The 14155-nt window shown below is 57.4% G+C and overlaps 1 protein-coding gene across 1 annotated transcript; it reads left to right on the plus strand.

Annotated features, from left to right (window-relative positions):
* The first annotated feature begins 709 nt into the window (after positions 1-709).
* LOC142312495 (ketosamine-3-kinase-like) lies at positions 710-13918 on the plus strand. Its single transcript, XM_075351445.1, has 6 exons — positions 710-869; positions 7442-7593; positions 8552-8643; positions 8812-8894; positions 8984-9106; positions 11699-13918. Exons 1-6 carry the CDS (start codon positions 729-731, stop codon positions 12035-12037), a joined length of 930 nt encoding a protein of 309 aa, XP_075207560.1. The 5' UTR covers positions 710-728; the 3' UTR covers positions 12038-13918.
* The last annotated feature ends 237 nt before the right edge of the window (positions 13919-14155 follow it).

Here is a 14155-nt window from a genome sequence, read left to right on the forward strand (position 1 = left end):
GCAAAGAGCAGAGGGCTGAGCATGGAGCGGAGAGGAGGGCAAAGAGCAGAGGGCTGAGCATGGAGCGGAGAGGAGGGCAAAGAGCAGAGGCTGAGCGCAGAGGGTGGAGAGGAGGGCAAAGAGCAGAGGGCTGAGCGCAGAGGGTGGAGAGGAGGGCAAAGAGTAGAGGGCTGAGCGCAGAGGGTGGAGAGGAGGGCAAAGAGCAGAGTGCTGAGCGCAGAGGGTGGAGAGGAGGGCAAAGAGCAGAGGGCTGAGCGCAGAGGGTGGAGAGGAGGGCAAAGAGCAGAGGGCTGAGCATGGAGCGGAGAGGAGGGCAAAGAGCAGAGTGCTGAGTGCAGAGGGTGGAGAGGAGGGCAAAGAGCAGAGGGCTGAATGTGAAGAGCAGAGGGCTGAATGTGAAGAGCAGAGGGCGGATATCACATATCCTCTGGGAAGTGGTAGATGAGACCCCTCCCCCATAGCAGATTCTCCAGAAGTGCAGAGTTCCTGTGGATTTTTGCAGGCTATGATGGTACAGCGCCATGTGACGTAATATCACGTAATGACGTCACGCATCAGCGCTTTATCATATAATCACTTATCTTTTGCTGCCACCTGGCGGTCACACACGGACACGCTCCTAGCAGTAACACTCGCGCATGCGCAGAGCTAATAGAACGTTGCGTGGCTCTCGCCGCCGGGTCGGACACATTTGCAGTGCGTACTGCGCAGGCGCAGTGGCGTCCAGCATGGAGGAGCTGCTGAGGAGGGAGCTGAGCCTGTCCCGGGTGCAGCCGTCCGGTCACAGCGGGGGAGGCTGCATCAGCGAGGGGCGGAGCTACGACACCGAGCGGGGCCGGGTGTATGTGAAGTACAACCACAAGGCGGAGGTCCGAACCTGCCCTGTATATAGGGGGGACTGAGCCTGCACTGTATATAGGGGGGACTGAGCCTGCACTGTATATAGGGGGGACTGAGCCTGCACTGTTTATAGGGGGACTGAGCCTGCACTGTATATAGGGGGGACTGAGCCTGCACTGTATATAGGGGGGACTGAGCCTGCACTGTTTATAGGGGGGACTGAGCCTGCACTGTATATAGGGGGGACTGAGCCTGCACTGTATATAGGGGGGACTGAGCCTGCACTGTATATAGGGGGGACTGAGCCTGCACTGTATATAGGGGGACAGACCGAGCCTGCACTGTTTATAGGGGGGACTGAGCCTGCACTGTATATAGGGGGGACTGAGCCTGCACTGTATATAGGGGGGACTGAGCCTGCACTGTATATAGGGGGGATTGACCCTGCACTGTATATAGAGGGGGACCGACTGATCCTGCACTGTATATAGGGGGGACTGATCCTGCACTGTATATAGGGGGGACAGACCGAGCCTGCACTGTATATAGGGGGGACAGACCGAGCCTGCACTGTATATAGGGGAGACTGAGCCTGCCCTGTATATAGGGGGGACAGACCCAGCCTGCACTGTATATGGGGGACTGAGCCTTCCTGTATATAGGGGGACAGACCGAGCCTGCACTGTATATAGGGGGGACAGACCGAGCCTGCACTGTATATAGGGGGGGACTGAGCCTGCACTGTATATAGGGGGGGGGGGGGGGACTGAGCCTGCACTGTATATAGGGGGACAGACCGAGCCTGCACTGTATATAGGGGGGACAGACCGAGCCTGCACTGTATATAGGGGGGACTGAGCCTGCACTGTATATATAGGGGGGGGGCAGACCGAGCCTGCACTGTATATAGGGGGACAGACCGAGTCTGCACTGTATATAGGGGACAGACCCAGCCTGCACTGTATATAGGGGACAGACCCAGCCTGCACTGTATATAGGGGGGACAGACTGAGCCTGCACTGTATATAGAGGGGGACAGACCGAGCCTGCACTGTATATAGGGGGGACAGACTGAGACTGCAGTGTATATAGGGGACAGACCCAGTCTGCACTGTATATAGGGGGGACAGACTGAACCTGCACTGTATATAGGGGGGACAGACCGAGCCTGCACTGTATATAGGGGGAGAGACCAGCCCTCCACTGTATATAGGGGGACAGACCGAGCCTGCACTGTATATAGGGGGGACAGACCGAGGCTGCACTGTATATAGGGGGACAGACCGAGCCTGCACTGTATATAGGGGAGAGACCGAGCCTGCACTGTATATAGGGGAGAGACCGAGCCTGCACTGTATATAGGGGGAGAGACAAAGCCTGCACTGTATATAGGGGAGAGACCAAGCCTGCACTGTATATAGGGGAGAGACCAAGCCTGCACTGTATATAGGGGGGACTGAGGCCTGCACTGTATATAGGGGGGACTGAGCCTGCACTGTATATAGCGGGGACTGAGCCTGCACTGTATATAGGGGTACAGACCCAGCCTGCACTGTATATAGGGGGGGGCAGACCGAGCCTGCACTGTATATAGTGGGGACTGAGCCTGCACTGTATATAGTGGGGACTGAGCCTGCACTGTATATAGGGACAGACCCAGCATGCACTGTGTATAGGGGGACAGACCAAGCCTGCACTGTGTATAGGGGGACAGACCCAGCCTGCACTGTATATAGGGGGGACAAACCCAGCCTGCACTGTATATAGAGGGGACAGACCGAGCCTGCATTGTATATAGAGGGGGACAGACCGAGCCTGCACTGTATATAGGGGGGACAGACCCAGCCTGCACTGTATATAGGGGGGACAGACCCAGCCTGCACTGTATATAGGCGGACAGACCGAGCCTGCACTGTATATAGGTGACAGACCCAGCCTGCACTGTATATAGGGGGGCAGACCGAGCCTGCACTGTATATAGTGGGGACTGAGCCTGCACTGTATATAGTGGGGACTGAGCCTGCACTGTATATAGGGGACAGACCCAGCATGCACTGTGTATAGGGGGACAGACCAAGCCTGCACTGTGTATAGGGGGACAGACCCAGCCTGCACTGTATATAGGGGGGACAAACCCAGCCTGCACTGTATATAGAGGGGACAGACCGAGCCTGCATTGTATATAGAGGGGGACAGACCGAGCCTGCACTGTATATAGGGGGGACAGACCCAGCCTGCACTGTATATAGGGGGGACAGACCCAGCCTGCACTGTATATAGGCGGACAGACCGAGCCTGCACTGTATATAGGTGACAGACCCAGCCTGCACTGTATATAGGGGGGACCGAGCCTGCACTGTATATAGGGGGACAGACCGATCCTGCACTGTATATAGGGGGGACAGACCCAGCCTGCACTGTATATAGGGGGACAGACCGAGCCTGCACTGTATATAGGGGGACAGACTGAGCCCTGCACTGTATATAGGGGGACAGACCCAGCCTGCACTGTATATAGGGGGGCAGACCGAGCCTGCACTGTATATAGGGGGGACTGAGCCTGCACTGTATATAGGGGGACAGACCGAGCCTGCACTGTATATAGGGGGACAGACCGATCCTGCACTGTATATAGGGGGGAGAGACCCAGCCTGCACTGTATATAGGGGGACAGACCGAGCCTGCACTGTATATAGGGGGACAGACCGATCCTGCACTGTATATAGGGGGGAGAGACCCAGCCTGCACTGTATATAGGGGGACAGACCGAGCCTGCACTGTATATAGGGGGACAGACCGATCCTGCACTGTATATAGGGGGGAGAGACCCAGCCTGCACTGTATATAGGGGGACAGACTGAGCCTGCACTGCATATAGAGGGGACAGACCGAGCCTGCACTGTATATAGAGGGGACAGACCGAGCCTGCACTGTATATAGGGGGGACTGAGCCTGCACTGTATATAGCGGGGACTGAGTCTGCACTGTATATAGGGGGACAGACCCAGCCTGCACTGTATATAGGGGGGCAGACCGAGCCTGCACTGTATATAGGGGGGACTGAGCCTGCACTGTATATAGCGGGGACAGACCCAGCCTGCACTGTGTATAGGGGGACAGACCCAGCCTGCACTGTATATAGGGGGGACAGACCCAGCCTGCACTGTATATAGGGGGGACAGACCAAGCCTGCACTGTATATAGGGGGGACAGACCAAGCCTGCACTGTATATAGGGGGGGACAGACCAAGCCTGCACTGTATATAGGGGGGCAGACCCAGCCTGCACTGTATATAGGGGGGACAGACCCAGCCTGCACTGTATATAGGGGGGACAGAGTATATAGGGGACAGACCCACCTTGCACTGTATATAGGGGGGACAGACCCAGTCTGCACTGTATATAGGGGGGACAGACCCAGCCTGCACTGTATATAGGGGGGCAAACCCAGCCTGCATTGTATATAGAGGGGACAGACCGAGCCTGCACTGTATATAGAGGGGGACAGACCGAGCCTGCACTGTATATAGGGAGGACAGACCCAGGCTGCACTGTATATAGGGGGACAGACCGAGCCTGCACTGTATATAGGGGACAGACCCAGCCTGCACTGTATATAGGGGGGACAGACCCAGCCTGCACTGTATATAGGGGGGACTGAGCCTGCACTGTATATAGGGGGACAGACCGAGCCTGCGCTGTATATAGGGGACAGACCCAGCCTGCACTGTATATAGGGGGGACAGACCCAGCCTGCACTGTATATAGGGGGACCGAGCCTGCACTGTATATAGGGGGACAGACCGAGCCTGCACTGTATATAGGGGGACAGACCCAGCCTACACTGTATATAGGGGGACAGACCGAGCCTGCACTGTATAAAGGGGGACAGATCCAGCCTGCACTGTATATAGGGGGACAGACCCAGCCTGCACTGTATATAGGGGGACAGACCGAGCCTGCACTGTATATAGGGGGACAGACCCAGCCTGCACTGTATATAGGGGGCAGACTGAGCCTGCACTGTATAAAGGGGGACAGACCCAGCCTGCACTGTATATAGCGGGGACTGAGCCTGCACTGTATATAGGGGGACAGACCCAGCCTGCACTGTATATAGGGGGGGCAGACCGAGCCTGCACTGTGTATAGGGGGACAGACCAAGCCTGCACTGTGTATAGGGGGACAGACCGAGCCTGCACTGTGTATAGGGGGACAGACCGAGCCTGCACTGTATATAGGGGGGACAGACCCAGCCTGCACTGTATATAGGGGGGACAGACTGAGCCTGCACTGTATATAGGGGGGACAGACCGAGCCTGCACTGTATATAGGGGACAGACCCAGCCTGCACTGTATATAGGGGGGACAGACCGAGCCTGCACTGTATATAGGGGACAGACCGAGCCTGCACTGTATATAGGGGGACAGACTGAGCCTGCACTGTATATAGAGGGAGAGACCGAGCCTGCACTGTATATAGAGGGGACTGAGCCTGCCCTGTATATAGGGGGGACAGACTGATCCTGCACTGTATATAGGGGGACAGACTGAGCCTGCACTGTATATAGGGGGACAGACCGAGCCTGCACTGTATATAGCGGGGACAGACTGAGCGTGCACTGTATATAGGGGGACAGACCGAGCCTGCACTGTATATAGGGGGAACAGACTGAGCCTGCACTGTATATAGGGGGAACAGACTGAGCCTGCACTGTATATAGGGGGACAGACCGAGCCTGCACTGTATATAGGGGGACAGACCGATCCTGCACTGTATATAGGGGGGGCAGACCGAGCCTGCACTGTATATAGGGGGGACAGACCGAGCCTGCACTGTATATAGGGGGACAGACCAAGCCTGCACTGTATATAGGGGGGACAGACCAAGCCTGCACTGTATATAGGGGGGCAGACAGCCTGCACTGTATATAGGGGGGACAGACCAAGCCTGCACTGTATATAGGGGGGACAGACCAAGCCTGCACTGTATATAGGGGGGACAGACCCAGCCTGCACTGTATATAGGGGGGACTGAGCCTGCACTGTATATAGGGGGGACAGACTGAGCCTGCACTGTATATAGAGGAGAGACCGACCCTGCACTGTATATAGAGGGATAGATTGAGGTCTGTGTAATCCGGGGGTTATTGAGGTGACCTGGGGGTCTGTGTAATCCGGGGGTTAGTGAGGTGACCTGGGGGTCTGTGTAATCCGGGGGTTATTGAGGTGTCCTGGGGGTCTGTGTAATCCGGGTGTTAGTGTGGTTCCTGGGGGTCTGTGTAATCCGGGGGTTATTGAGGTGACCTGGGGGTCTGTGTAATCCGGGGGTTATTGAGGTGTCCTGGGGGTCTGTGTAATCCGGGGGTTATTGAGGTGTCCTGCGGGTCTGTGTAATCCGGGGGTTATTGAGGTGACCTGGGGGTCTGTGTAATGCGGGGGTTAGTGAGGTGTCCTGGGGGTCTGTGTAATCCGGGTGTTAGTGAGGTTCCTGGGGATCTGTGTAATCCGGGGGTTAGTGAGGTGTCCTGGGGGTCTGTGTAATCCGGGTGTTAGTGAGGTTCCTGGGGGTCTGTGTAATCCGGGTGTTAGTGAGGTTCCTGAGGATCTGTGTAATCCGGGGGTTATTGAGGTGACCTGGGGGTCTGTGTAATCCGGGGGTTATTGAGGTGTCCTGGGGGTCTGTGTAATCCGGGGGTTATTGAGGTGTCCTGCGGGTCTGTGTAATCCGGGGGTTATTGAGGTGACCTGGGGGTCTGTGTAATGCGGGGGTTAGTGAGGTGTCCTGGGGGTCTGTGTAATCCGGGTGTTAGTGAGGTTCCTGGGGATCTGTGTAATCCGGGGGTTAGTGAGGTGACCTGGGGGTCTGTGTAATCCGGGGGTTATTGAGGTGTTCTGGGGGTCTGTGTAATCCGGGGGTTATTGAGGTGACCTGGGGGTCTGTGTAATCCGGGGGTTAGTGAGGTGTCCTGGGGGTCTGTGTATTCCGGGGGTTAGTGAGGTGTCCTGGGGGTCTGTGTAATCCGGGGGTTATTGAGGTGACCTGGGGGTCTGTGTAATCCGGGGGTTAGTGAGGTGACCTGGGGGTCTGTGTAATCCGGGGGTTAGTGAGGTGTGCTGGGGGTCTGTGTAATCCGGGGGTTAGTGAGGTGTCCTGGGGGTCTGTGTAATCCGGGGGTTAGTGAGGTGTCCTGGGGGTCTGTGTAATCCGGGGGTTAGTGAGGTGTCCTGGGGGTCTGTGTAGTCCGGGGGTTATTGAGGTGACCTGGGGGTCTGTGTATTCCGGGGGTTAGTGAGGTTCCTGGGAGTCTGTGTAATCTGGGGGTCTGTGTAATCCGGGGGTTAGTGAGGTGTCCTGGGGGTCTGTGTAATTGGGGGGTTGGGGGTTAGTGAGGTTCCTGGGGGTCTGTGTAATCTGGGGGTATGTGTAATCTGGGGGTTAGTGAGGTGTCCCGGGGGTTAGTGAGGTGTCCTGGGGGTCTGTGTAATCCGGGGTTAGTGAGGTGTCCTGGGGGTCTGTGTAATCCGGGGGTTGGGGGTTAGTGAGGTGTCCTGGGGGTCTTGCTCTGAGTTGTCCCGTCTCCCGCTGTTTTCCTCACAGGCCAGAGTGATGTTCGAGGGGGAGATGGCGAGTCTGGAGGCCGTTCGCTCTACGGGCACCATCAGGGCTCCCAATCCCATGAAGGTGATTGATCAGCCAGGAGGGGGCGCCGTGCTGGTGATGGAGCATCTGGACATGAGGAGCCTCAACAGGTGAGATGGGCACTGGGTCAGCGCCGGGGGCAGCTGCTGTATAACTGTAACAGGGAAATCTCATAAGATCAATTCTGGGGCCGGGGGCATCACTTTGCGGTTCCACAGATGAAGTGGGCACACCGCCTACACAGTCAGGTCAGCCCTGGTTTCCCGGTGCATAGTCTGGGGCCTTCTTGGTTGTAGTGGACACACCTCCTACATGATTTGGCCAGTCTTGATGTCCTGGGTCATAGTCTTTGGGCCTTCTTGGTTGTAGTGGACACACCTCTTACATGATTAGGCCAGTCTTGATGTCCTGGGTCATAGTCTTTTGGCCATTCTTGGTTGTAGTGGGCACACCTACATGATTAGGCCAGTCTTCATGTCCTGGGTCATAGTCTTTGGGCCTTCTTGGTTGTAGTGGACACACCTCCTACATGATTAGGCCAGTCTTGATGTCCTGGGTCATAGTCTTTGGGCCTTCTTGGTTGTAGTGGGCACACCTCCTACATGGTGATGTCGGGCTTGGAGTCCCTTGACATAGTCTGTTGGTCTTCTTGGTTGTAGTGGGCACACCTCCTACATGATTAGGCCAGTCTTGATGGGCTGGGTCATAGTCTGTGGGCCTTCTTGGTTGTAGTGGGCACACCTCCTACATGGTGATGTCGGGCTTGGAGTCCCTTGACATAGTCTGTGGGCCTTCTTGGTTGTAGTGGGCACACCTACTATATGATTAGGCCAGTCTTGATGTCCTGGGTCATAGTCTTTGGGCCTTCTTGGTTGTAGTGGGCACACCTCCTACATGGTGATGTCGGGCTTGGAGTCCCTTGACATAGTCTTTGGACCTTATTGGTTGTAGTGGGCACACCTCCTACATGATTAGGCCAGTCTTGATGTCCTGGGTCATAGTCTGTGGGCCTTCTTGGTTGTAGTGGGCACACCTCCTACATGATTAGGTCTTGTTGCTGTCTTCCAGGCACTCGGCGGCGTTGGGGGAGCAGCTGGCCGACCTTCACCTCCACAACCAGCGGCTGCGGGAGAAGTTGGACAGAGAGAGCGGCATTGTGGGTAATTAGCATTTCCATGTCCGCAGTCCCCGCCGTGCCCACTAGAGGGCAGCGCCCCCACCTCCCAGCGTCCCTTATACAGTGGTATAGCTGCGGAGGGGTTCACATACTTATCTCATGGAATAGTCCAGACTCAGGGGGTTCACTTTCATTTTTTTTCCCCCATCAGGTAAAGGGGCGGGGCAGGCGGAGGTGCAGCCTGTGGAGAAGTTCGGCTTCCACGCGGTGACCTGCTGCGGATCCATCCCCCTGGTGAGAGTCGGACACATAGAGATCTGCTAGGATCGCGGTGCCCCGCCCCCTGCGCATGTGATTGACAGCTGCAGGTGCTTGATTGACAGGTGAATGACTGGCAGGAGGACTGGGTGGCCTTCTACTGCCGGCAGCGGATCCAGCGGCAGATGGAGCTGCTGGAGGAGAAGTCCGGGGACCGCGAGGCGCGGGAGCTGTGGGCCCAATTACAGGTGAGACCCCACTGCAGGCCCCGCCTCCTGTGTGAGGCTCCTCCCCCGCCAGCAGATCTCCATACAGGCAGCAGTGTAAAGCATGGGGGAGAAGCACATGAGCAGCAAGGGCTGATGGGACAAACAGGAGGCAGATTTCAGACTACAGCGGGCAAAAGGGAACAATGAATCTAAGCTGCAGTGTAAAGCATGGGGAGAGATTAAAAAGCCACCGATCAGAGCTGTGTCCTTCTGAAGCAATGCTGCAGTATAAAGCATGGGGGGGAGATTAGAAAGCCACCGCTCAGACCTGTGACCTAATGACGCAAAGCTGCAGTGAAGAGCATGGGGAGAGATTAGTAAGCCATCAATCAGTGCTGTATCCTAGCGAAGCAAAGAAGCAGTGTAAAGCATGGCGGTGCAGAGCTGCGGTGTAGAGCACGGTGGAGCGGAGCTGCGGTGTAGAGCACGGTGGAGCAGAGCTGCTGTGTAGAGCACGGTGGAGCGGAGCTGTGGTGTAGAGCACGGTGGTGCAGAGCTGCGGTGTAAAGCATGGCGGTGCAGAGCTGCGGTTTAGAGCACAGTGGAGCAGAGCTGCAGTGCAGAGCGCGGTGGAGCAAAGCAGCAGTTTAAAGCATGGCGGAGCAGAGCTGCGGTGTAGAGCACGGTGGAGCGGAGCTGCGGTGTAGAGCAGGGTGGAGCAGAGCTGCGGTGTAGAGCACGGTGGTGCAGAGCTGTGGTGTAGAGCACGGTGGTGCAGAGCTGCGGTGTAGAGCACGGTGGTGCAGAGCTGCGGTGTAGAGCACGGTGGTGCAGAGCTGCGGTGTAGAGCAGGGTGGAGCGGAGCTGCAGTGTAGAGCACGGTGGAGCAGAGCTGCGGTGTAGAGCACGGTGGAGCAGAGCTGTGGTGTAGAGCACGGTGGTGCAGAGCTGCGGTGTAGAGCACGGTGGAGCAGAGCTGCGGTGTAGAGCAGGGTGGAGCGGAGCTGCGGTGTAGAGCACGGTGGAGCAGAGCTGCGGTGTAGAACACGGTGGAGTAGAGCTGCGGTGTAGAGCACGGTGGAGCAGAGCTGTGGTGTAGAGCACGGTGGTGCAGAGCTGCAGTGTAGAGCACGGTGGAGCAGAGCTGCAGTGTAGAGCAGGGTGGAGCAGAGCTGCAGTGTAGAGCACGGTGGAGCAGAGCTGCGGTGTAGAACACGGTGGAGTAGAGCTGCGGTGTAGAGCACGGTGGAGCAGAGCTGCGGTGTAGAGCACGGTGGAGCCGAGCTGTGGTGTAGAGCACGGTGGAGCAGAGCTGCAGTGTAGAGCACGGTGGAGCAGAGCTGCAGTGTAGAACACGGTGGAGCAGAGCTGCAGTGTAGAGCACGGTGGAGCAGAGCTGCAGTGTAGAACACGGTGGAGTAGAGCTGCAGTGTAGAGCACGGTGGAGCAGAGCTGCAGTGTAGAGCACGGTGGAGCAGAGCTGCAGTGTAGAGCACGGTGGAGCAGAGCTGCAGTGTAGAACACGGTGGAGCAGAGCTGCGGTGTAGAGCACGGTGGAGCAGAGCTGCGGTGTAGAGCACGGTGGAGCCGAGCTGTGGTGTAGAGCACGGTGGAGCAGAGCTGCGGTGTAGAGCACGGTGGAGCGGAGCTGCGGTGTAGAGCACGGTGGAGCAGAGCTGCAGTGTAGAGCACGGTGGAGCAGAGCTGCAGTGTAGAGCAGGGTGGAGCAGAGCTGTGGTGGAGCAGAGCTGCAGTGTAGAGCACGGTGGAGCAGAGCTGTGGTGGAGCAGAGCTGCAGTGTAGAGCACGGTGGAGCGGAGCTGCGGTGTAGAGCACGGTGGAGCAGAGCTGCAGTGTAGAGCAGGGTGGAGCGGAGCTGCAGTGTAGAGCACGGTGGAGCAGAGCTGCGGTGTAGAGCACGGTGGAGCAGAGCTGCGGTGTAGAGCACGGTGGAGCAGAGCTGCGGTGTAGAGCACGGTGGAGCAGAGCTGCGGTGTAGAGCACGGTGGAGCAGAGCTGCAGTGTAGAGCACGGTGGAGCAGAGCTGCGGTGTAGAGCACGGTGGAGCAGAGCTGCGGTGTAGAGCACGGTGGAGCAGAGCTGCAGTGTAGAGCACGGTGGAGCAGAGCTGCGGTGTAGAGTACGGTGGAGCAGAGCTGCGGTGTAGAGCACGGTGGAGCAGAGCTGCGGTGTAGAGCACGGTGGAGCAGAGCTGCGGTGTAGAGCACGGTGGAGCAGAGCTGCGGTGTAGAGCACGGTGGAGCAGAGCTGCAGTGTAGAGCAGGGTGGAGCAGAGCTGCAGTGTAGAGCACGGTGGAGCAGAGCTGCAGTGTAGAGCACGGTGGAGCAGAGCTGCGGTGTAGAGCACGGTGGAGCAGAGCTGCGGTGTAGAGCACGGTGGAGCAGAGCTGCGGTGTAGAGCACGGTGGAGCAGAGCTGCGGTGTAGAGCACGGTGGAGCAGAGCTGCAGTGTAGAGCAGGGTGGAGCAGAGCTGCAGTGTAGAGCACGGTGGAGCAGAGCTGCGGTGTAGAGCACGGTGGAGCAGAGCTGCGGTGTAGAGCACGGTGGAGCAGAGCTGCAGTGTAGAGCAGGGTGGAGCCTCTGACTCTCTGTCCCTTGTGTCTCCTCAGCTGAAGGTCCCTCAGTTCTTCTCGGAGGTGGCGGTGGTCCCGGCTCTTCTTCACGGGGACCTGTGGGGCGGGAACGTGGCGGAGCTGGACACGGGGCCGGTGGTCTTTGACCCCGCCTGCTTCTATGGCCATGCGGAGTTTGAGCTGGCCATCGCCGGCATGTTCGGGGGCTTCGGCTCCTCCTTTTACTCCGCCTACCACTCCAAGATGCCCAAGACCCCCGGCTGCGAGAAGCGGCTGAAGCTCTACCAGCTCTTCCACTACCTCAACCACTGGAACCACTTTGGTGGCGGCTACAGGGGGTCCTCGCTGGGCACCATGAGAAGCCTCCTGAAGTGACCATGGAAGGGGCCGTGCCGGGACCCCCACCGAGCGCCGACACCGAGGAGCGGAACCGCGGAGCCCAGAACTGATAACACCGCGTATAGGGGCAGCGGGGGCGGAGCATGAGACATGGCCCCTCCCACAATCTGGACCAGGCGTAATACAATGCGTCATGCCCCATAGAGGTATACAGGTGGTGGCTGTGCATGTGCCCTGCCGCCCCATAGAGGTATACAGGTGGTGGTTGTGCATGTGCCCTGCTGCCCCATAGACGTATACAGGTGGTGGCTGTGCATGAGCCCTGCCGCCCCATAGAGGTATACAGGTGGTGGCTGTGCATGTGCACTGCTGCCCCATAGAGGTATACAGGTGGTGGCTGTGCATGTGCCCTGCTGCCCCATAGACGTATACAGGTGGTGGTTGTGCATGTGCCCTGCTGCCCCATAGAGGTATACAGGTGGTGGTTGTGCATGTGCCCTGCTGCCCCATAGAGGTATACAGGTGGTGGTTGTGCATGTGCACTGCCGCCCCATAGAGGTATACAGGTGGTGGCTGTGCATGTGCCCTGCCGCCCCATAGACGTATACAGGTGGTGGTTGTGCATGTGCACTGCTGCCCCATAGAGGTATACAGGTGGTGGCTGTGCATGTGCCCTGCTGCCCCATAGACATATACAGGTGGTGGCTGTGCATGTGCCCTGCTGCCCCATAGAGGTATACAGGTGGTGGTTGTGCATGTGCCCTGCCGCCCCATAGAGGTATACAGGTGGTGGTTGTGCATGTGCACTGCTGCCCCATAGAGGTATACAGGTGGTGGCTGTGCATGTGCACTGCTGCCCCATAGAGGTATACAGGGGGTGGTTGTGCATGTGCACTGCTGCCCCATAGAGGTATACAGGTGGTGGCTGTGCATGTGCACTGCTACCCCATAGAGGTATACAGGTGGTGGCTGTGCATGTGCACTGCTGCCCCATAGAGGTATACAGGTGGTGGTTGTGCATGTGCACTGCCGCCCCATAGAGGTATACAGGTGGTGGCTGTGCATGTGCCCTGCTGCCCCATAGAGGTATACAGGTGGTGGCTGTGCATGTGCCCTGCCGCCCCATAGAGGTATACAGGTGGTGGTTGTGCATGTGCCCTGCCGCCCCATAGAGGTATACAGGTGGTGGCTGTGCATGTGCCCTGCTGCCCCATAGAGGTATACAGGTGGTGGCTGTGCATGTGCACTGCTGCCCCATAGAGGTATACAGGTGGTGGCTGTGCATGTGCCCTGCTGCCCCATAGAGGTATACAGGTGGTGGCTGTGCATGTGCCCTGCCGCCCCATAGAGGTATACAGGTGGTGGTTGTGCATGTGCCCTGCCGCCCCATAGAGGTATACAGGTGGTGGCTGTGCATGTGCCCTGCTGCCCCATAGAGGTATACAGGTGGTGGCTGTGCATGTGCCCTGCTGCCCCATAGAGGTATACAGGTGGTGGCTGTGCTTGCTCATCCCCCCCTCCAGTCACACATGGGCCCTTGCTCTCGGCTTTGGCCCCCGGCCCCTTCAGTAATGATATCACCCTGTCTTCCGCTCGCTGCCATGCTGTGTGTTATCCCTCGCTGCTTCCTGTCAGTGAACGGAAGCCTGGATGCAGATCGCTTGATGGATGCCGGTGTTAGATTACATGCCCTGATGTGCTGCAGTGTAAAGCATGAGGGAAAAGATATGATTGCAACAAACCCTCAGCTGTGAGAAGTAATGAATGTGGAGATTGTGCGCGGCCGGCAGGGATCCTGAGACTGAACTGTGCAGTGAATGCGGTCGCTCCATACGGGCGCGGACACCCTGCTTTACAGATTTTAGTTTTGTTTTAGTCGCTGACTAATGTATCAACCAATAAACATTCAGCTCCGTGTCTGTGTATCATCACATCACAAGAAGAGGGGACCTGTGTGTCTGTTATTATTATTTTGGGGGATGGGTACTGAGGTCTCACGGGCAGGGAGCAGGCGGGGAGTAATATCCTGTATTACACTCCAGAGCTGCACTCACTATTCTGCTGGTGCAGTCACTGTGTACATACATTACTGATCCTGAGTTACCTCCTGTATTATATTCCAGAGCTGCACTCACTATTCTGCTGGTGCAGTCA

Source organism: Anomaloglossus baeobatrachus, chromosome 5 (assembly GCF_048569485.1).
Source record: "Anomaloglossus baeobatrachus isolate aAnoBae1 chromosome 5, aAnoBae1.hap1, whole genome shotgun sequence".
Classification (NCBI taxonomy): domain Eukaryota; kingdom Metazoa; phylum Chordata; class Amphibia; order Anura; family Aromobatidae; genus Anomaloglossus; species Anomaloglossus baeobatrachus.